The following is a 22,869-nucleotide window of genomic DNA, read 5'->3' as shown; positions in this document are numbered from 1 at the left end:
ATTGACTCAGAGACATGTACACTGTAATTAGTATCCATTTCATAATCAAATCAAATTTTATTCGTCACATGCACCGAATACAACAGGTGTAGTAGACCTTACAGTGAAATGCTTACTTACAAGCCCCTAACCAACAGTGCAGTTTCAAAAATGACTGATAAGAATAAGATATAAAAGTAACAAGTAATTAAAGAGGAGCAGTAAAAAATAACAATATATACAGGGGGGTGCCGGTACAGAGTCAATGTGCAGGGGTACTGGCTAGTTGAGGTAGTATGTTCATGTAGGTGGAGTTAATTAAAGTTACTATGTATAGATGGCAACAGAGAGTGGCAGTGGTTTGGAGGGGGGGGGGGGGGGGGGACAATGTGAATAGTCTGGGTAGACATTTGACTAGATGTTCAGGACTCTTATGGCTTGGGGGCAGAAGTTATTTTGAAGCCTCTTTGACCTAGACTTGGCGCTCCGGTACCGCTTGCCGTGTAGTAGCAGAGAGAACAGTCTATGACTAGGGTGGCTGGAGTCTTTGACAATTTTTAGGGCCTTCCTCTGACACCGCCTGGTATAGAGGTCCTGGATGGCAGGAAGCTTGGCCCCAGTGATGTACTAGGCCGTTTGCACTACCCTCTGTAGTGCCTTGCGTTCGGAGGCCGAACAGTTGCCATACCAGGCAGTGTTGCAACCAGTCAGGATGCTCTCGATGGTGCAGCTGTAGAACCTTTTGTGGATCTGAGGACCCATGCCAAATCTTTTCAGTCTCCCGAGGGGGAATAGGTTTTGTCGTGCCCGCTTCACGACTGTCATAGTGTGCTTGGACCATGTTAGTTTGTTGGTCATCTTGAAGCTTGAAGCTCTCAACCTGCTCCATTGCAGCCCTGCTGATCAGAATGGGGGCGTGCTTGGTCCTCTTTTTCCTGTAGTCCAAAATCATCTCCTTTGTCTTGATCACGTTGAGGGAGAGGTTGTTGTCCTGGCACCACACGGCCAGGTCTCTGACCTCCTCACTATAGGCTGTCTCGTTGTTGTCGGTGATCAGGCCTACCACTGTTGTGTCATCGGCAAATGTAATGCAAGTTTCTTTGTTTTTACTCTTCTAGAAGCCAAATTGGATAAAATAACAATACATCTGTAAAATATTAGAATTATCAAGTTACATCTAGAAAGCAAACAAATCATGCATATTTGTTTTTATTTCCAAGTTTGATGCTGTGCAAATCTTAAAAACATCTTATGTAAACAACAGTGTCTTGAAACCACCACCAGGGTCAAATGCACAAGACACATAACTCTCCACTAAAAACACATTCAGTAGTAGTGACATAATGTAGGCTACAAAGCCAGCGCTCACATCCAAACTATAGATTACATCACTTTTGCAGTTCTCCTCGTCCTTCCATTATTGAAGTCTGAGCACGTATGGGTTTATCATATGAAAGCAAGTTTCAATTCAGCAGATAAGCCTTTTTAATTATTTTGGTCATCATGTGATTCAGTTCATGAAAAATAGCAAGAATCAAACAATATATCCACAAAATAATATCCACAAAATCATTGAATAAAAAATATTTTAAGACCAATCAAAACTTTTTGGCTCTCGATTTTATTAAATATATAATTACAACAAATGAAATAACAAATGATAACACATATATTGTAATGTGTGGGAGTGACTGAGGGCAAATAATGTTATGATGACTTCCTTCCAAAGGAATGACACATTACCACTGTTGTCAGCAACTGTAAATTGAGACCTTTGAACAAACATCCTATCATGCCTTTGAGAAAATGCCTTCTGCGGTCATCAAATCAAAATCAAATTTTATTTGTCATATACACATATTTAGCAGATGCTATTGCGGGTGTAGCGAAATGCTTATGTTCCTAACTCCAACAGTGCAGTAGTGTCTAACAATTCACAACAATACACACAAATCTAAAAGTAAAATAATGGAATTAAGAAATATACAAATATTAGGATGAGCAATGTCGGAGTAGCATCGACTAGAATACAGTAGAATACAGTATATACATATGAAATGAGTAAAACAGTATGTAAACATTATGAAAGTGACTAGTGTTCCGTTATTAAAGTGACCAGTGATTCCATGTTTATGTACATAGAGCAGCAGCCTCTAAGGTGCAGAGTTGAGTAACTGGGTGGTAGCCAGCTAATGATGGCTATTTAGCAGTCTGATGGCCTTGAGATAGAAGCTGTTTTTCAGTCTCTCGGTCCCAGCTTTGATGCACCTGTACTGACCTCGCCTTCTGGATGATAGCTGGCCATCAAAGATGGACGCAAACCCAAAATCGACTGCCCTTGGAACATGACATACTGTATCTTTGTGTTGCAATAGCAAATGCCATGAACACGTCACCTCTGCTGTCTGCATAGCCTGCCTGTACATTAAATAAACAACATGAATCTGTCAGCAGTTCACTACTCTTCTCAGAGATGATGACATAATTATTTCAAAGACAAAATGAAAACCATTAAAACATACAGTACCAGTCAAAAGTTTGGACACACCTAGTCACTTAAAATCAGATACCACCTGGTGCCTCTCCCCTGACAAATAGATGTCTGACTCAGTAGCATCAGTTGCCCTCTTTGTGAAGAACATGCAGATTGTATTCTTCACATTGAGATGCAAACATGAGCCACTGAGCCACTTTATATCATGGACCATTACAGTAGTGAGTTCTTGTGCAGCTTGTTGTTTGCTCTTTGCATGCACATACAGTACCAGTCAAAAGTTTGGACACACCTACTCATTCAAGGGTTGTTCTTTATTTTTACTATTTTCTACTTTGTAGAATAATAGTGAAGACATCGGAAACTATGAAATATCACATATGGAACTCCTTCATGTAGTAACCAAAAAAGTGTTAAACAAATCAAAATATATTTTATATTATAGTAGCCACCCTTTGCCTTGATGACAGCTTTGCATACTCTAGGAATTCTCTCAGCCAGCTTCACCTGGAATTATTTTCAAAACAGTCTTGAAGGAGTTCCCACATATGCTGAAGACTTGTTGGCTGCTTTTCCTTCACTCTGCGGTCCGACTCATCCCAAACCATCTCAATTTGGTTGAGATCGGGGGATTGTGGAGGCCATGTCATCTGATGCAGCACTCCATCACTCGTCTTCTTGTTGAAAAACAAATGATAGTCCCAGTACACATAAACCAGATGCAAAGGTGTGTCGCTGCAGAATGCTGTGGTAGCCATGCTGGTTAAGTGTGCCTTGAATTCTAAATAAATCACAGATAGTGTCACCAGCAAAGCACCCCCACACCATCACACCTCCTCCTCCATGCTTCATGGTGGGAACCACACATGCAGAGATTATCCGTTCACCTATGCTGCGTCTCAAAAAGACACAGCGATTGGAACCAAAAATCTCAAATTTGGACTCATCAGACCAAAGGACAGATTTCCACAGGTCTAATGTGTTTCTTGGCCCAAGCAAGTGTCTTCTTCTTATTGGTGTCCTTTAGTAGTGGTTTATTTTCAGCAATTTGATCATGAAGGCCTGATTCACACAGTCTCCTCTGAACAGTTGATTTTGAGATGTGTCTGTTACTTGAACTCCGTGAAGCATATATTTGGGATGCAATTTCTGAGGCTGGTAACTCTAATGAACTTATCATCTGCAGCAGAAGTAACTCTGGGTCTTCATTTCTTGTGGCAGTCCTCATGAGAACCAGTTTCATCATAGCATTTGATGGTTTTTGTGACTGCACTTGAAGAAACTTTCAAAGTTTTTGAAGTTTTCCGCATTGACTGACCTTTATGTCTTAAAGTAATGATGGACTGTCATTTCTCTTTGCTTATTTGAGCTGTTCTTGCCATAATATGGACTTGGTCTTTTACCAAATAGGGCTATCTTCTGTATACCACCCCAGCCTTGTCACAACACAACTGATTCGCTCAAACGCATTAAGAAAGAAAGAAACTCCACAAATTAACTTTTAACAAGGCGCACCTGTTAATTGAAATGTTTTCCAAGTGACTACCTCATGATGATGGTTCAGAGAATGCCAAGAGTGTGAAAAGCTTTCTTCAAGGAAAAGGGTGGTTATTTTGAAGAATCTCAAATATAAAATATATTTTGATTTAACACTTTTGGTTACTACATGATTCCATTTGTGTTATTTCATAGTTTTGATGTCTTCACTATTATTCTACAATGTAGAAAACAGTACAAATAAAGAAAACCCCTGGAATGAGTAGGTGTGTCCAAACTTTTGACTGGTACTGTACATGACGAAACATCCCATTCCAGAACAGAGAATGGCAGTGATTGATTTATTATATACAATACTCTGTACAGTCTAATCTGTACATGAAGAGTGATGGACTTTACAGAAATGGATGTTTATGGGAATGATGATTGATGTTTTTTCTTATAACCATAAATCATAGAAGTGTGTCAATAATCACATGGAACTGAAAGCATGAACAAAGCCAAGGTCTAACCCTCAACAGTGTAGAACGGCACATAGTCCAAAGTGTACCAATGAGCTCCTTTGATGTCTGTATAAATCACAGAGGAAGAATGTTATCAACTCTACAACAATCAACATGCTGTAAACATACTATTGCACATGAAACGTCGGCATAAAAAAAAGACCTGCGTGGGAGTCAATCCGCTCCTCCCTCTCTGCCGGGCAAATTGTTGAACCTGAAGGGCATTATTTGGGGTTTGTACTTTCCACAGGCAGTGGCTGTGACGTGCCTGACGTGCACGATATTGTGCAGGACATTTCCAAGGGATGCGTCAGGTTGTCGCCGGGCGAAGTCAGAGTCTGGTTGTTCTCTTGGAGTGGCCACATCTCCTGCAACGTCAATGAGGGGTGGTGAGCTGGGTGGCTGCTCATTAGTGGTCTCCTCTGCCTGTAGTTGGCCCACACCTGGAGGATGGTCTCTTTGAATGGCCGTGTGGTCAAGGTGTACAGGATGGGGTTGAGGGCACTGTTGATGGGCAGGATGAAGATCACCACCCAGGAGCTGATGGTTCCTATTCGGGAAGAAGAAGATTACATTATTATCCATTTAATACATCAGCAACGGAAATTGATATTCTGCAATCCCATTCTCCTCGGTAGACATACACATAGGGCCTACATTTAGTCACGGATGGTAGAAAATGTGCCAAACTAAACTAGCCAGTCTGGCCAAATTTCACAAGGCACACATTTTTTACCTGAAAGTTACCCAGGCTAGTTGAAATTATGTTCTGCAAGCCAGGCTGGCTTGTGCTCTAAATCCTTAAGTTCCATTCCTGTGTATAAAGTTCATGCATGGGAAGTAGGGTGAGGTGTGGTGGGTTGAGAAGAGACAATGATGGCTCGAAGATGTTCTGTGATGCTGGTCCATTTGTAAACATGCTTTGAGTACAACCACACATTTACATTTAGAGTACCCATCAGTCTGGAAGTGTGCTATTCAATTTACAACCATAAAAAAGGATTAATTATGGAACTAATCTGAATGATGTTATGTTACAAACTCCCTGCTGGAGACTCATAGCAAACCATCTCAGAGTCCTCTCAGAGACACAAACACTAACTTTCTAACCTTTGCACTAGGCACCCCTCACCCACTGGAACCTAGCAGGCCAGGCTATGGGTTATAATATCATAAACTGTCTTCACACCTAGGGCCTTGGCCACTGATTGGTTGACAGGGCAGTTGCTAGGGGGCCACACATCTGCTCCTCTTTCTGACTCTCCAGGTCACACACTTTCCAGTCTCTTTCAAGCAGTCACAGAGAAGGCAGCAAGCTCATCTCTGTCCTGCACAACAACTGGACTCATTCATATCTCTGGACATGAGGCATATCTCTGGACATGAGGCATATCTCTGGACATGAGGCATATCTCTGGACATGAGGCATATCTCTAGACATGTGGCATATCTCTGGACATGTGGCATATCTCTGGACATGTGGCATATCTCTGGACATGAGGCATATCTCTGGACATGAGGCATATCTCTGGACATGAGGCATATCTCTGGACATGAGGCATATCTTTGGACATGAGGCATATCTCTGGACATGAGGCATATCTCTGGACATGAGGCATATCTCTGGACATGAGGCATATCTCTGGACATGTGGCATATCTCTGGACATGTGGCATATCTCTGGACATGTGGGATTGCGTGCATGTTTAAAGTTAGTTGTGTATTTGTGTATATTACTGCTAGTTGTTCAGCAGTATATCAGCTTATATTTCTATACAGTCCTTTATCATTTATTACTGCTTTATTCTTCAAGATTCTGTATCTGTGCATTCTTGCCCTGGTGTGTTCATTCGGTATGTGTATATTCATTGCCTCTGTTTCTCCTGTTACAGAACCACTACCATTCCACTACCTTTCTAAATGTCCATTGCATGTCCATTTCATTCCTGTGTGTGTCAATAAAGTATACCATGTGTGTAACTCTGAGGTTGCCTTATTCCCCTCTGACCGGGGGAGGTGCTAGCAGGTCACAGATTGGCCCAAATGGAAAGTTGCTCTCTTTCATGCAAGTATAATATCTGTAAAAGAGACTGATTGAAATACTTATCTTTGATGTAAGATGGCACTGCACAGTAGCCTACATATTGTATGTTTTATAGCCTACAAATTGACCTTGTCTGTTTGATACAATGTTAGGGTTTCCAAATAAAATGTTTGAAATGATAAAAGTAGTCACAGATTATGACAGTACTGAAACTCCTACCTGGAATCTCCACCTGCAACAGTGATAGAATCTTGAGAACAAAGATGGGTATCCAGCAAAGGGAGTCTGTGATGACGATGGAAAAGAACCTCTTGGCTATGGTCACCTCGTTCTTGATATGGTTACTATATTTAGTCGTCTGTGTCCCTGTCCTCTGGATGTTGTAGAACATACTCCCATAAGACAATACGATTATGAGGAACGCTACCAGGTTCAGGCCTGTTGAGGAAATAACATTCACTGTGAGCTCCTTTGAACTCCTTGTAATCATACAAAGTAAAATTGTTAAAATACTTTAACTTTCAGAACAATTCAAACAATTATTACAGTTAGCAGATAATAAGAAAAGACAAACAATATTTACCTGGCTTAAAGAGAAGGAATATAATATATATTGTTTACAGGAAACTCATTCAACAATTTTAGATTAAGTTGTGTGAAAAAAGGACTGGGTGGGGTTGAAATATACTTCTCCCATGGGCAAAGAAAAACTCAAAAGGGTTGATGATATTAATTAACAGTAATTTTGATCTGAATGTACAAATTGTCCAAACAGATCTGCAAGGTAGATGGATGATTTTAAATATGTTATTGGACCATAAACAGATATGGCTCATTAACCTTTACGGACCAAATAATGATGATCCACGTTTCTTTGAAAATATATATAATAAATGATCAACCCTACAAGCAATACAAGACTCTATTATTATGTTGGGAGATTATAATACTGTTTTAAATACCTCTATGGACCGTAAAAGGAAATCACACTACAAACTCACCTTCATGGAAATCCCGAATGTCATGGATATATTGGACCTAGTGGATATATGGAGGCTTAAATATCCTGACCTAGTGAGATAAACTAGTGAGATAAATGGCCGAAGCTCATACAAGCTAGTCGTCTTGACTACTTTATGTCATTCTTGTTTGCACCAAAAATGTAAAAAGTGTTGATAGGGGACAGAATGCGGTCGGACCATCAGATAATTGGCATATACATTACTCTTACTGAATTTTCACATGGGCGAGGATATTGGAAATTTAATCAAAGCCTATTGGATGATAACTTGTTTTTAACTATGACAGAGGAATTTTAACTGAGTTTTTCTGACATAACATAGGTACAGCAGATCCCGTTATAGTATGGGATACTTTTAAATGTGCCTTTTGAGGCCATGCAATTCAGTGCTCAGCTCTAAAACAAAAGCAATTTAGGTAAAAAAGGAGTCCATTTTAACAAAGGAAATAGAAGGTCTAACAGAATAGATACAGTCAATAGCAATACAAACTGTACCATAAAGGCTCAGAATAAGTTAGAGGAAAAACAAAAATAAATGGAGGAACTTATTCAAGAAAGGTGAAGTGTAATGTATTATAAAAATCAAGCACACTAGATAGAATATGGGGAAAAAGGCACCAACTTCTTTTTTAATCTAGAAACATAGAAATGCTACCAAAAATAATTTTCTGAAACTTGTTACAAATGATGGAGTCACCCATGATTCACCAAATTATATTTTGAAAGAGGAAACAAAGTCCTTTAGCATATGTTTTCATTTCAGTCTCCTCCATCTCCTCTAACCGAAGCTAATTGTATGGATTTTTTTCTATTAATGATGTAAAATTAACAGCTGTACAGAAAGACTCATGTGAAGGCGAAAAGTCCGGGAAAACTCCAGGGCTGGATGGCATACCAGTTGAGGTATACCAAACGTTTTTTTGATATACTCAGAGGACTGTTATTAGCATGTTTTAACCACTCCTATGTGAATGGTAGATTATCGGACACTCAACAAGAAGGTCTGATTTCATTATTACGGAAACAGGATACAAGTGGTACATGCTGTACATGCTGTACATTTAAAAATATTGGAGTGTTTTGATGCAAAAATTTGATGCAAAAATTCCAGCAAAAATATATAGCACAAGAATTAAGAAGGTATTGTCGGATATTATTCATTCTAATCAGACAGGTTTTTTACATGGACGATACATTGGAGATAATATAAGACAAGTACTGGACACAATAGAATAGTATGAAAAATTTGGGAACCAGGCCTGCTATTCATAGCTGACTTTGAAAAGGCTTTTGATAAAGTACGACTGGAGTTGACATAATTGCCTGGAACTTTTATTTATTTTATTTAATAAAGGTTAAATAAATAAAGAATATTTGGAGAATTTCTTTTAAAATGGGTGAAAGTCATGTATAGTAACCCTAGGTAAAAAATAGTAAATATTGGTGTCACGCCCTGACCTTAGTTATCTATGTTTTCTTTATTATTTTGGTTAGGTCAGGGTGTGACGAGGGGGGTATGCTTGTTTTTGTATTGTCTAGGTTTTTTTGTATATCTAGGTTTTGGTATGTCTAGGTATATATATATATATATATATATATATATATATATATTATATTATATATATTCCTGCAACACAAATTCAAAAAAGTTCTGGGACACTGTAAAGTCCATGGAGAATAAGAACACCTCCTCCCAGCTTCCAACTGCTCTGAAGATAGGAAACACTGTCACCACCGACAAATCCACTATAATTGAGAATTTCAATAAGCATTTTTCTACGGCTGGCCATGCTTTCCACCTGGCTACCCCTACCCCGGACAACAGCACTGCCCTCCCCTCTGCTACTCGCCCAAGCCTTCCCCATTTCTCTTTCTCCCAAATACAGTCAGCTGATGTTCTAAAAGAGCTGCAAAATCTGGACCCTTACAAATCAGCCGGGCTAGATAATCTGGACCCTTTCTTTCTAAAACTATCTGCTGAAATTGTTGCCACCCCTATTACTAGCCTTTTCAACCTCTCTTTCGTGTCGTCTGAGATTCCCAAAGATTGGAAAGCAGCTGCGGTTATCCCCCTCTTCAAAGGGGGGGACACTCTTGACCCTAACAGCTACAGACCTATATCTATCCTACCCTGCCTTTCTAAGGTCTTCGAAAGCCAAGTCAACAAACAGATTACCGACCATTTCGAATCCCACCATACCTTCTCCGCTATGCAATCTGGTTTCAGAGCTGGTCATGGGTGCACCTCAGCCACGCTCAAGGTCATAAACGATATCTTAACCGCCATCGATAGGAAACAATACTGTGCAGCCGTATTCATTGACCTGGCCAAGGCTTTTGACTCTGTCAATCACCACATCCTCATCGGCAGACTCGACAGCCTTGGTTTCTCTAATGATTGCCTCGCCTGGTTCACCAACTACTTCTCTGATCGAGTTCAGTGTGTCAAATCGGAGGGTCTGTTGTCCGGGCCTCTGGCAGTCTCCATGGGGGTGCCACAGGGTTCAATTCTTGGACCGACTCTCTTCTCTGTATACATCAATGATGTCGCTCTTGCTGCTGGTGATTCTCTGATCCACCTCTACGCAGACGACACTATTCTGTATACTTCTGGCCCTTCTTTTGACACCGTGTTAACAACCCTCCAGGCGAGCTTCAATGCCATACAACTCTCCTTCCGTGGCCTCCAATTGCTCTTAAATACAAGTAAAACTAAATGCATGCTCTTCAACCGATCGCTGCCTGCACCTGCCCGCCTGTCCAACATCACTACTCTGGACGGCTCTGACTTAGAATATGTGGACAACTACAAATACCTAGGTGTCTGGTTAGACTGTAAACTCTCCTTCCAGACTCACATCAAACATCTCCAATCCAAAGTTAAATCTAGAATTGGCTTCCTATTCCGCAACAAAGCATCCTTCACTCATGCTGCCAAACATACCCTTGTAAAACTGACCATCCTACCAATCCTCGACTTCGGTGATGTCATTTACAAAATAGCCTCCAAAACCCTACTCAATAAATTGGATGCAGTCTATCACAGTGCCATCCGTTTTGTCACCAAAGCCCCATATACTACCCACCACTGCGACCTGTACACTCTCGTTGGCTGGCCCTCGCTTCATACTCGTCGCCAAACCCACTGGTTCCAGGTCATCTACAAGACCCTGCTAGGTAAAGTCCCCCCTTATCTCAGCTCGCTGGTCACCATAGCAACACCTACCTGTAGCACGCGCTCCAGCAGGTTTATCTCTCTGGTCACCCCCAAAACCAATTCTTCCTTTGGCCGCCTCTCCTTCCAGTTCTCTGCTGCCAATGACTGGAACGAACTACAAAAATCTCTGAAACTGGAAACACTTATCTCCCTCACTAGCTTTAAGCACCAGCTGTCAGAGCAGCTCATAGATTACTGCACCTGTACATAGCCCATCTATAATTTAGCCCAAACAACTACCTCTTTACCTACTGTATTTATTTATTTATTTTGCTCCTTTGCACCCCATTATTTCTGTCTCTACTTTGCGCTTTCTTCCACTGCAAACCAACCATTCCAGTGTTTTTATTTTTTATTTTACTTGCTGTGTTGTATTTACTTCGCCACCATGGCCTTTTTATATTTTTATTTATTTATACATATATTTGTTTGCCTTCACCTCCCTTATCTCACCTCACTTGCTCACATTGTATATAGACTTATTTTTTTTCACTGTATCATTGACTATATGTTTGTTTTACTCCATGTGTAACTATGTGTTGTTGTATGTGTCGAACTGCTTTGCTTTATCTTGGCCAGGTCGCAATTGTAAATGAGAACGTGTTCTCAATTTGCCTACCTGGTTAAATAAAGGTTAAATAAATAAATAAAATAAAATATGTAGGTCTATGGTGGCCTGAATTGGTTCCCAATCAGAGGCAGCTGTTTATCGTTGTCTCTGATTGGGGATCATATTTAGGTTGCCATTTTCCCTTTTGGTTTTGTGGGTTCTTGTCTATGTGTAGTTGCCTGTTCAGCACTCTTTGTATAGCTTCACGGTTCGTTTTGTTGTTTTGTTAGTTTTGTTCAGTGTTCATTCTTATAATAAAAAGAATGTACGCATACCACGCTGCGCTTTGGTCTCCTCCCTACGACGGCCGTGACAATTGGCTACTTCTCAGAAAGTTTTAAACTGTCAAGAGGAGTAAAGCAAGGTTGTCCACTATCGGCATATCTATTTATTATGGACATCGAAATGTTAGCTATTAAAATCAAGATCCAACAATAATATCAAGGGGTTAGAAATCCAGGGCTTAAAAACAAAGGTGTAGAGAGCTCCCGAGTTGCGCAGTGATCTAAAGCACTGCGTTGCAGTGCTAGCTGTGCCACAAGAGATCCTGGTTTGAGTCCAGGCTCTGTTGCAGCCGACCGTGACCGGTAGACCCATGGGGCGGCGCACAATTGGCACCGCGTCGTCCAGGTTAGGGGAGGGTTTGGCCGGCAGGGATGTCCTTGTCCCATTGCGCTCTAGCGACTCCTGTGGCGGGCCGGGTGCATACATGCTGACACAGTCGCCAGGTGACTTCGGTAGCCAGTTGTACGGTGTTTCCTCCGACACATTGGTGTGGCTGGCTTCCGGCTTAAGCAGGCATTGTGTCAAGAAGCAGTGCGGCTTGGTTGGGTCATGTTTCGGAGGACGCATGGCTCTCAACCTTCGACTCTCCGTATGGGAGCTGCAGCAATGAGACAAGACTAACTACCAATTGGATACGATGAAATTGGAGAGAAAAAGGGGTGCTTTTTTTAAATAAAAAAATATAAATTAAACAAAGGTGTTATTGTACAGTGATGATTCATGTTTTCTTTTAAATACACAATTTGGATCCCTCCACAGCCTCATAGAGAATCTAGATACTTTTTCTAACCTCTCTGGAGGTTACAACCAAATTATGATAAATGTACTATATTACATTTTGGATCACTAAAAAATTCAACTTTTACATTACCATGTAGTTTACCAATAAAATGGTCTGATGTTGATGTGGACATACTCGGTATACATATCCCGAAAGAAGTAATTGATCTCACTCCAATAAATGTTTATAGAAAGTTAGCAAAAATAGATAAGATCTTGCTACCATGGAAAGGAAAATACCTGTCTATTTGTGGAAAAATCACCTTGATTAACTCTTTAGTCATATCCCAGTTTACCTATTTGCTTATGGTCTTGCCTACACCTAGTGAACAGTTATTTAAATTATATGAGACAAACAATATTCCATTTTATTAGGAACTGCAAGCCAGACAAAATTAAACGGGCCTATTTATATAATGAATATGAATTCGGGGGGGCAGAAATGATTAAATATTAGAGCATTAGACGTCTCACTAAAGGCTTCAGTCATACAAAAGTTATACTTAAATCCGAACTGGTTCTCATGCAAATTAATAAGAATGTCTCACCCCATGTTCAAGACATGCCTTTTCCCCTTTATTCAGATTACAACCTCGCACTTTCAGTTATTTGAAAAGCAAATCATCTCCCAAATATCGCAATTTTTAAAACATGCCATAGAAATTTGGTTGCTATTTCAATTTAATCCACCAGAAAAAAACAGAACAAATAATACAACAAATATTGTGGTTAAACTCAAATATACTAATAGTTATATAAACAATATTTTTTTATTCAATAAAAAGGTATAATCTTTGTAAACGCATGGAGATATGTCACACATGCAGCTAACAAAAATATATGGAAATGTCTGCTCTACCCGAAATTACAACCAACTAATTGCAGCATTACAGCAAAAAATGGAAGAGGAAAGTCGAAGGGGAAAAATAGGGAACTTGTCTGTCAGCCTTGCGTTAAAGACCATAATTGGTTAAAGAAAATTGTGATAAATAAAAAAGTATACCAGTTTCATTTAAGGACCAAAAATGGACAGCTGTGCCATATAGATTGCAAAATAGTTGGGAAGAGATTTGAGGTTCGGATTCCATGGCACATGGTTTATGAACTGATACGCAAAACGAAGCCAGATTCAAAACTTTAATGATTATACAAAATTCTTGCAACCAATAAAATGTTATATATACGGGCGATACGACCGTCCCCGCTCTGCAGATTTTGCTGCAAAGAGACAGAATCATTAGATCATTAGTTTTGGTACTGTGAATATGTAGCTTGTTTTTGGTCACAGGTCCAGGAATGGCTGAAGAATTGCAACATCAAGTGTATTTTTAAATTACAATCTGTAGAAATTATGAGAATAGAAAGGTTCAGTACTTTTGTGAAACATCACAGCACAGTTGAAAAATATATGGCAAATAGAAATCCCATATGGATGGTGTTAAGAGATAAATGGGAGGGGTTGAATGGAGTTGAAGGTTGGGAAAAATAACAACAACAAGATGCCTAATGTAAAACATACTGTGTCCATAAAACGTATATAGGTTCATAACATTTGTGAAAGAAATAGATGGTATAGGTTGAGGTTACAGGAAGGACAAGAGTAAAAAAAAATTAAAAAAAATAGAACTGTAAAATAGACTGTGCCCGTAAAGTGTATATAGTATATAAATTGGAAGAAGAAGCCTAAGCATTTTTGTTCACTAGTTTACTACATTTACGGGAGGGGTGGTAGGGTTAGAAAGTAATAAAGGAAAATATATATATTTTTAAAGATGTGTATATATACAGTTGAAGTTGGAAGTTTACATACACCTTAGCCAAATACGTTTAAACTCAGTTTTTAACAATTCCTGACATTTAATCCTTGTAAAAATTCCCTGTTTTTGGTCAGTTAGGATCACCACTTTATTTTAAGAATGTGAAATGTCAGAATAATATTAGAGAGAATGATTTATTTCAGCTTTTTTCTTTTTCATCACATTGCCAGTGGGTCAGAAGTTTACATGCACTCAATTAGTATTTGGTAGCATTGCCTTTAAATTGTTTAACTTGGGTCAAATGTTTTGGGTAGCCTTCCACAAGCTTCCCACAAAAGTTTGGGTCAATTTTGGCCCATTCCTCCTGACAGAGCTGGTGTAACTAAGTCAGGTTTGTCAGCCTCCTTGCTCTTTTTCAGTTCTGCACACACATTTTCTATAGGATTGAGGTCAGGGCTTTGTAATAGCCACTCCAATACCTTGACTTTGTTGTCGTTGAGCCAATTTGTCACAACTTTGGAAGTAAGCTTGGGGTCATTGTCAATTCGGAAGACCCATTTGCGAGCAAGATTTAACTTACTGACTAATGTCTTGAGATGTTGCTTCAATATATCCACATAATTTTCCATCCTCATGATGCCATCTATTTTGTGAAGTGCACCAGTCCCTCCTGCAGCAAACCACCCCCACAACATGATGCTGCCACCCCCGTGCTTCACGGTTGGGATGGTGTTCTTTGGCTTCCGACCCTCCCCCCTTTTCCTCCAAACATAACGATGGTCATTATGGCCAAACAGTTCTATTTTTGTTTCATCAGACAAGAGCGTACTTTCCAAAAAGTATGCAGTTGCAAACCGTAGTCTGGCTTTTTTTATGGCGGTTTTGGAGCAGTGGCTTCTTCCTAGCAGAGAGCCTTTTAGATTATGTCGATATGACTCGTTTTACTGTGGATATAGATACTTTTGTACCTGTTTCCTCCAGCATCTTCACAAGGTCCTTTGCTGTTGTTTTGGGATTGATTTGCACTTTTCGCCCCAAAGTACGTTCATCTCTAGGAGACAGAACGTGTGTCCTTCCTGAGCGGTATGACGGCTGCTTGGTCCCATGGTGTTTATACTTGCGTACTATTGTTTGTACAGATGAACGTGGTACCGTCAGGCGTTGGGAGGTCTACAATTTTGTTTCTGAGGTCTTGGCTTATTTCTTTTGATTTTCCCATGATGTCAAGCAAAGAGGCACTGAGTTTGAAGGTAGGCCTTGAAATACATCCACAGGTACACCTCCGATTGACTCGAATTATGTAATTTAGCGTATCAGAAGCTTCTAAAGCCATGACATAATTTTCTGGAATTTCCCAAGCTGTTTAAAGGCACAGTCAACTTAGTGTATGTAAACTTCTGATCCACTGGAATTGTGATACAGTGAATTATAAGTGAAATAGTCTGTCTGTAAACAATTGTTGGAAAATGTACTTGTGTCATACAAAGTAGATGTCCTAACCGACTTGCCAAAACCATAGTTTGTTAACAAGAAATGTGTGGAGAGGTTAAAAAACGAGTTAATGATTCCAATGTATGTAATGTATGTAAACTTCTGACTTCAACTGTATGTATGTATGTATGTATGTGTATATATGTATATGTATGTACAGTCGTGGCCAAAAGTTTTGAGAATGACACAAATATTAATTTTCACAAAGTCTGCTGCCTCAGTTTGTATGATGGCAATTTGCATATACTCCAGAATGTTATGAAGAGTGATCAGATTAATTGCAATTAATTGCAAAGTCACTCTTTGCCATGCAAATGAACTGAATCCCCCCAAAACGTTTCCACTGTATTTCAGCCCTGCCAGAAAAGTACCAGCTGACATCATGTCAGTGATTCTCTCGTTAACACAGGTGTGAGTGTTGACGAGGACAAGGCTGGAGATCACTCTGTCATGCTGATTGAGTTCGAATAACAGACTGGAAGCTTCAAAAGGAGGGTGGTGCTTGGAATCATTGTTCTTTCTCTGTCAACCATGGTTACCTGCAAGGAAACACGTGCCGTCTTCATTGCTTTGCACAAAAGGGCTTCACAGGCAAGGATATTGCTGACAGTAAGATTGCACCTAAATCAACCATTTATTGGATCATCAAGAACTTCAAGGAGAGCAGTTCAATTGTTGTGAAGAAGGCTTCAGGGCGCCCAAGAAAGTCCAGAAAGTGCCAGGACCGTCTCCTAAAGTTGATTCAGCTGCGGGATTGGGGCACCACCAGTACAGAGCTTGCTCAGGAATGGCAGCAGGCAGGTGTGAGTGCATCTGCATGCACAGTGAAGCGAAGACTTTTGGAGGATGGCCTGGCATCAAGAAGGGCAGCAAAGAAGCCACTTCTCTCCAGGAAAAACATCAGGGACAGACTGATATTCTACAAAAGGTACAGGGATTGGACTGCTGAGGACTGGGGTAAAGTCATTTTCTCTGATGAATCCCCTTTCCGATTGTTTGGGGCATATCCGGAAAAAATCTTGTCCATGAATATAGAATGGTACCAACACATCCTCCGAGAGCAACTTCTCCCAACCATCCAGGAACAGTTTGGTGACGAACAATGCCTTTTCCAGCATGATGGAGCACCTTGCCATAAGGCAAACGTGATAACCAAGTGGCTCGGGGAACAAAACATCGATATTTTGGGTCCATGGCCAGGAAACTCCCCAGACCTTAATCCCATTGAGAACTTGTGGTCAATCCTCAAGAGGCGGGTGGACAAACAAAACCCCACAAATTCTGACAAACTCCAAGCATTGATTATGCAAGAATGGGCTGCCATCAATCAGGATGTGGCCCAGAAGTTAATTGACAGCATGCCAGGGCGGATTGCAGAGGTCTTGAAAAAGCTTTGCTTCAACTTCATGTAATTGAAATGCTTGTAATTATACTTCAGTATTCCATAGTAACATCTGACAAAAATATCTAAAGACACTGAAGCAGCAAACTTTGTGGAAATTAATATTTATGTCATTCTCAAAACTTTTGGCCACGACTGTATATATATACAGTGGGGAGAACAAGTATTTGATACACTGCCGATTTTGCAGGTTTTCCTACTTACAAAGCATGTAGAGGTCTGTAATTTTTATCATAGTTACACTTCAACTGTGAGAGACGGAATCTAAAACAAAAATCCAGAAAATCACATTGTATGATTTTTAAGTAATTAATTTGCATTTTATTGCATGACATAAGTATTTGATCACCTACCAACCAGTAAGAATTCCGGCTCTCACAGACCTGTTCGTTTTTCTTTAAGAAGCCCTCCTGTTCTCCACTCATTACCTGTATTAACTGCACCTGTTTGAACTCGTTACCTGTATAAAAGACACCTGTCCACACACGCAATCAAACAGACTCAAACCTCTCCACAATGGCCAAGACCAGAGAGCTGTGTAAGGACATCAGGGATAAAATTGTAGACCTGCACAAGGCTAGGATGGACTACAGGACAATAGGCAAGCAGCTTGGTGAGAAGGCAACAACTGTTGGCGCAATTATTAGAAAATGGAAGAAGTTTAAGATGACGGTCAATCGCCCTTGGTCTGGGGCTCCATGCAAGATCTCACCTCGTGGGGCATCAATGATCATGAGGAAGGTGAGGGATCAACCCAGAACTACACGGCAGGACCTGGTCAATGACCTGAAGAGAGCTGGGACCACAGTCTCAAAGAAAACCATTAGTAACACACTACGCCGTCATGGATTAAAATCCTGCAGCACACGCAAGGTCCCCCTGCTCAAGCCAGCGCATGTCCAGGCCCTTCTGAAGTTTGCCAATGACCCTCTGGATGATCCAGAGGAGGAATGGGAGAAGGTCATGTGGTCTGATGAGACAAAAATATAGCTTTTTGGTCTAAACTCCACTCGCCGTGTTTGGAGGAAGAAGAAGGATGAGTACAACCCCAAGAACACCATCTCAACCGTGAAGCATGGAGGTGGAAACATCATTCTTTGGGGATGCTTTTCTGCAAAGGGGACAGGGCGACTGCACCGTATTGAGGGGAGGATGGATGGGGCCATGTATCGCGAGATCTTGGCCAACAACCTCCTTCCCTCAGTAAGAGCATTGAAGATGGGTCGTGGCTGGGTCTTCCAGCATGACAACGACCCGAAACACACAGCCAGGGCAACTAAGGAGTGGCTCCGTAAGAAGCATCTCAAGGTCCTGGAGTGGCCTAGCCAGTCTCCAGACCTGAACCCAATAGAAAATCTTTGGAGGGAGCTGAAAGTCCGTATTGCCCAGCGACAGCCCCCAAACCTGAAGGATCTGGAGAAGGTCTGTATGGAGGAGTGGGCCAAAATCCCTGCTGCAGTGTGTGCAAACCTGGTCAAGAACTACAGGAAATGTATGATCTCTGTAATTGCAAACAAAGGTTTCTGTACCAAATATTAAGTTCTGCTTTTCTGATGTATCAAATACTTATTTCATGCAATAAAATGCAAATTAATTACTTAAAAATCATAGAATGTGATTTTCTGGATATTTGTTTTAGATTCTGTCTCTCACAGTTGAAGTGTACCTATGATAAAAATTACAGACCTCTACATGCTTTGTAAGTAGGAAAACCTGCAAAATCGGCAGTGTATCAAATACTTGTTCTCCCCACTGTATATATATATATATATATATATATATATACACATATATGTATATATACAGTACCAGTCAAACGTTTGGACACAGCTACTCATTCCAGAATTATTCATATTTTTACTATTTTCTAATTGGAGAATATTAGTAAAGACATCAAAATGATGAAATAACACATATAGAATCACGTAGTAACCAAAAAAGTGTTAAACAAATCAAAATATATTTTATATCTGAGATTCTTCAAAGTATCCACCCTTTGCCCTGATAGTAATTAAAAATAGTAAAAATAGAGAAAAACCCTTGAATGAGTAGGTGTGTCCAAACTTTTGACTCGGAATGTTTATATTTGCAAAAAATATATATGGGGGATTGGAAGTGATGCAGACAATTACATTGGTGGATGCTACAATCTATCTGACATATTAAAGCTGATCTACCCCCTCCATTTAAAAAATATATAAATAATGAAATAAAAAACAATTATTACAGTTCGACACACATGGGACAAAGGCCTGTGTGACAACTTTCATGAGCCAAAATCAAATTGTTTTAGAGGCCCAATGTGGTACTGCCTTTGTAACAGATAACGAGATACATTATAGAAAAGCACTTATATAGAAACCTTCAGCGATTATGGAAATATGTCTTCTGTTCTCAACCCCATGAGAGTATGTACCCCTCATTGAGAGGCTGAAAGCGCAACATTACCACCCACAGTGTAGCAACCCTAGAGCAATTCGCTCAAGGGAACAATGGAAGTAAACATGGTAGTTGGGATTCTGACAACAGCAATCTTCTTGTTGCCAGTTCTTTTACCAGACTTGGGATTTGAACCAGGCAGCAACCCTCCGGCTACTAGCATGCCTCTTTAAGCTCTGGGCTAATAAGTGAGCCTCATGATTTTAAAATGGAAGCTACAATTAATAAGCAGCACTTGGAAATATATAGAAATAGGCCATCTTCCTGTCAGTGACATTGGAACAATGCTCATGTCAGAGTGGCATTGGAACAATTCTAATTTCAAACTGATATTGGAAATGGACAATACTCATTTCAGAATGACATTTACATTTTGACCTTGACAGTGACATTAAGTTAGATAAGACACCCACCCAGGAAAATGACGATGGAGTACACCTGCGCCCCTGTCGTCTCGGGCTGCTCCGAGTGTAACGGAAAACACACGCCGTTGGTACCGTAGAAGTTCCGGAACAATCCTTTGAAGACCAGGGGGAGGAAGGCGATGACGAAGCCAATAAACCAGATGCTGAGGAGAATGGAGACGGTGCGCCGGCGGCCCGGGGTTAGATACCGGAAGGGGTAGACAATACAGATGTACTTCTCCAGGGTGAGGTAGGTGAGCAGCAGGACGGAGACCTCAGTGGAGAGCATGGCGAGGGAGCCGATCACCTGACACTGGACGCTGTCCATCCAAGCCTGGGCGTGGCGGTTGTACTCGCCGCGGAACTTGAGATCATAGGCGCCGATCATGAAGAGGTAGACTCCCATCAGGCCATCGGCACCTGGGTGGTGGAAGTGGGTTGCAACAGTAATTACTATGATCCAATTGAACTCAGTGTATGGATTGATTCTGCTGGACTTTTTACAGTGAAATAGACCCCTAACGTCGTAGTTCGGTTACCTGTGCACTACTTTTCAATCTATCTCCTTGGTTAAAGGGACATCTCACTCCATAGTCAATCAATTCTACTGTCATTTGGGAGTCATAAAGTGCAGAAAAGAGTTACTGTAGAGTTACATCAATGCAAACTTCTGTAATTTAATGGGCCAAGCTTTTAGTCACAGTAGTATGCCTTCAGAGCATCTACAAGTGGAATATAGGCACAGCTCAACTTCAAGACACTTCTGAGGTATAAATTTGACGGACAAATTGATTTCAGAGTGAATCTGTTCAGGATTAATAGCAGTGTCATGTACAAACTGATATGTTATAATCAGCAATGACAAACTTCTGGTAATATATTAACTTTATTTTACACAAACTTTGAAGTCTATTTGACTCTGCTGAGATGTCCCCTTTTTCAGTAAGCCATTCATTAACATAGAGATGAAATATTTGTGCAACAAAATCAAACTAAAATTTAAATCGAACTGAAATTTCAGACGTAAATGAAATACGTCATTTTGGTCCAAGATGAATTTATCTGGCTGGTGTTTGACTTTGGCCACGGTGATGCCAAAACAGACAACATCTTTACCGCTCACACTTCCCCTCAGTAAATGACACTAGGCTCTGTCTAGTACAACATTCAGTGACTCATTGTATAACATAGTGCTAGACCATGTAATTGCACTTCCTTTGATATGAAAAGGTACCAAATGTGCATGTCAAAAGCATTTTTCATCTGACACATTACAGTGTGAAGCATGGTGGATTGCCAAACCCATTCTGATCTTCACAGGGATAAGTCCTAAACATATACTGTCTATCTAGTTAAATTGAACAGAAAGGTGTGTCTTACAGTGCAGGGCACAGAGACAAGTCAGGTAATCTAGCTATCCCACTGACTTCCAAGGGACTAAGACATTAATATGTCTCTCATTCCGTGCATCACGGTATCTGAGACAAATCTAGTTTAATTGAGCAAAAATGTGGGCCTGACTTTGTAGCAAAGGCATAAAGACATGAAATGTAGCCATGTAATGTTGACTCCCTCTGACTCCTAGGGTAGTACAACATTAACGTACTAATGGTTCAGTGGTGGTTACTGCGATTGTCGACAGTTCAATAATTAAATAAACCTGCATATTAAAGCTAAAGACCCCAATTCAATAGTTTGCGGATCAAGGAAACCTGCACTGAGGGTTCACTAAGAATGTTCTCTCTGTATCTGTGATGTTCACATTTTAAATCGACACACCCCGGAAGTTGTCCCTCTCTTGGACATTGGAGCCAAACCTCAACTTCCCTTAGGATACAGAGTAAACATTCTAAATGAAATTGAAACCTCACCTTCCCTTATGATACAGAGTAAACATTCTGAATGAAGCTGAAACCTCACCTTCCCTTATGATACAGAGTAAACATTCTGAATGAAGCTGAAACCTCACCTTCCTTTATGATACAGAGTAAACATTCTGAATGAAGCTGCAGTAAGGTTTTCCTTTATCTGAAATCAATTGACTGGAGGCCTGAGTTGAAAGATCTGAAAGCTGTTTCTTACAACACAAGGAGATGATACACATGGCATGGAGCTTGTTCTCCGATCGGATGTAGGAGCGCATGCAGATGACAAAGATGTTGCCGAAGCACGTAGTGGCCGACACCACCCAGACGAAGACCCTCAGGACGATGTTGGCCAGGAGGTCCTCGAAGGAGGAGATACCATCCGTGTTGGGCTTGCAGCTGCGCACATGAGGGGCGTACCCACAGTACTGGAACTTCTTAAAGTAACTAAACACAACAGGAGATAAAATCAATGAACAGGATGAAAGAGGGAGACTGTCCAAAAACAATCCCTAGCCCCTAGGCTCTACCCCTAGCCTCTAGTCTCTTACCCTAGACTATAGCCTCTAGGCCACTCTCTAGCCCCTAGTCTTTAGCCCCAACCCCTAGCCTCTAAGCAGTTCATGATCTTTAATAAATGGACAGGTATAAGCAACATGGGAGTTCTCTACTTTGAGCTTTAATGTGCTAGGTGGCATTTCTGCCACATTACTTACAACCACACATGTAGAATCTTAATTTGAGCCAGTTTGCTACAGCAGAAAAATTATCCTGCAGCAACAGGAAATGTGAATTATTATGTGGATTATTGGACATTTTTGAAGGGGTTGATACATTTTCCATAACAGAAAATCAAGTCTGAAATGTCAAAGTGGAAATTATAAACTTCAGAAGCATTTTTAAACCCAAAATGCACTACAAGTTTTACATTTCCTGCATTGCAGGTAAGTTCTCCTTTGACAGGGTGATCAAATTAAGATCCTACATCTGTAGCATGTCCTTTGTGATCTACACATGTGTAGAGTGTAGCAGTTAGGGATGGTTTCAGGGCCCCTATCAGGATAGGGGATAGTGCACATCC

General features: G+C 40.6%; 1 protein-coding gene across 2 annotated transcripts in view; it reads right to left on the bottom strand.

Moving 5' to 3' along the window:
* Window positions 1-4,241: 4,241 nt before the first annotated feature.
* LOC139574461 (relaxin receptor 1-like) overlaps window positions 4,242-22,869 on the bottom strand; it is a 106,532-nt gene continuing 87,904 nt past the window's right edge. For both annotated transcript variants that reach the window (XM_071399037.1, XM_071399038.1), the window contains 4 exons: window positions 22,006-22,235; window positions 19,933-20,343; window positions 6,737-6,955; window positions 4,242-5,023 (listed from right to left, as the gene is read on the bottom strand). In XM_071399037.1, coding sequence (XP_071255138.1) covers window positions 4,698-5,023; window positions 6,737-6,955; window positions 19,933-20,343; window positions 22,006-22,235 — 1,186 coding nt within the window. In that variant the 3' untranslated portion in view covers window positions 4,242-4,697. The remainder of the gene's footprint in view (window positions 5,024-6,736; window positions 6,956-19,932; window positions 20,344-22,005; window positions 22,236-22,869) is intronic.

This window comes from Salvelinus alpinus, chromosome 4, assembly GCF_045679555.1.
Source record: "Salvelinus alpinus chromosome 4, SLU_Salpinus.1, whole genome shotgun sequence".
NCBI classification, from domain to species: domain Eukaryota; kingdom Metazoa; phylum Chordata; class Actinopteri; order Salmoniformes; family Salmonidae; genus Salvelinus; species Salvelinus alpinus.
This window is presented reverse-complemented; position numbering and strand designations above follow the sequence as displayed.